The 987-nt window shown below is 40.0% G+C and overlaps 2 protein-coding genes across 2 annotated transcripts in view; both read right to left on the bottom strand.

Moving 5' to 3' along the window:
• Positions 1-987, bottom strand: part of LOC119592082 (longitudinals lacking protein, isoforms H/M/V-like) — a gene marked incomplete at its 5' end in the record, with an annotated part of 34,503 nt that overhangs the window by 14,522 nt on the left and 18,994 nt on the right.
• Positions 1-987, bottom strand: part of LOC119591795 (zinc finger protein 84-like) — a 7,907-nt gene that overhangs the window by 3,271 nt on the left and 3,649 nt on the right. The window contains exons 7-9 of the mRNA XM_037940540.1: positions 715-942; positions 368-440; positions 121-179 (exon numbers count right to left, since the gene is read on the bottom strand). Of these exons, the coding sequence (XP_037796468.1) occupies positions 121-179; positions 368-440; positions 715-942 (360 nt within the window). The remainder of the gene's footprint in view (positions 1-120; positions 180-367; positions 441-714; positions 943-987) is intronic.

Here is a 987-nt window from a genome sequence, read left to right as displayed (position 1 = left end):
GAGTAACATGTAGCATAAATTGCTGGAATACAGTTTTACTCCAGTACATCTTGGAATGTGCTTATTGGATATACCTTTGGAGCTTTAACCTACTCCCAATAGGATCTCTCGGCACCATACCAAACCACAGTGCAGAGTCAGTGCCTCACTCTCTAAGATCTGCAATGCAGCATAAAAGACTGTTTGGGAAATGTGGTTAAAAAGAGGCTTTAAGCCTACTATTGAGGGGCTGTTTCTCCTCAATGACCACAGGCAGCAAAGAACTTTTGAGTAGGCTCAACCACACATGATGTGATGGGATCTCACTCTGGTCTAGCCATGATGTGATAAGATGTCAACCATTGTGAGAGGGTTAAACAAAATGTACAAAGAAGATCTGAGAACAAATTTCTCCTGTGTGGATAAGAGTTGTATTCTGTGAGCCTCTTTTTCCTAGTGGTCTAGTATAAAACACAGGGAGACAAATGGATTCTCGCAAATGCCCTCCTCCTCCTCAAACCATTACTCATCATTCCCACCTGTTGGTAATGCCTATAATAACAAGACTGTATATTTCAATTGGTCACAACAAAGAAAAAACGGTAATATGTTATCATTTTTATTTTTTCCAATATAATTTCTTTCTACTTTTAAAAAATGTTAACCTGTGTGCTTTAACTGATGGCGCTGAAGAGCAAACCTATGAGAGGTGCGATATGGACATACTAAACAAACATAGGGTTTCTCTCCAGTGTGAACTCTGAGATGCTTGTTCAAAGTGTGCTTCGTAGAGGATCTATAAGGACACGAAGGGCAAGTAAAGGGTTTTTCTCCAGTATGAGTTCTTATGTGAAGTGTGATGTAGTTACTTCTATCAGTACAATAAGTACAGAAGGGGCACTGGTGCAACTTCCCGCCAGTTCCTCTTCCTGTATTCGTCAAACCATCACTGTTCCATTTCACCTGTTGGAAACCCCTTTTTTAATACTCTCCTTTTCAACAATGATG

The sequence above is a fragment of the Penaeus monodon genome, chromosome 29, assembly GCF_015228065.2.
Source record: "Penaeus monodon isolate SGIC_2016 chromosome 29, NSTDA_Pmon_1, whole genome shotgun sequence".
NCBI classification, from domain to species: domain Eukaryota; kingdom Metazoa; phylum Arthropoda; class Malacostraca; order Decapoda; family Penaeidae; genus Penaeus; species Penaeus monodon.
The sequence above is the reverse complement of the archived record's forward strand: the minus strand, read 5'-3'. Positions and strand labels throughout refer to the sequence as shown.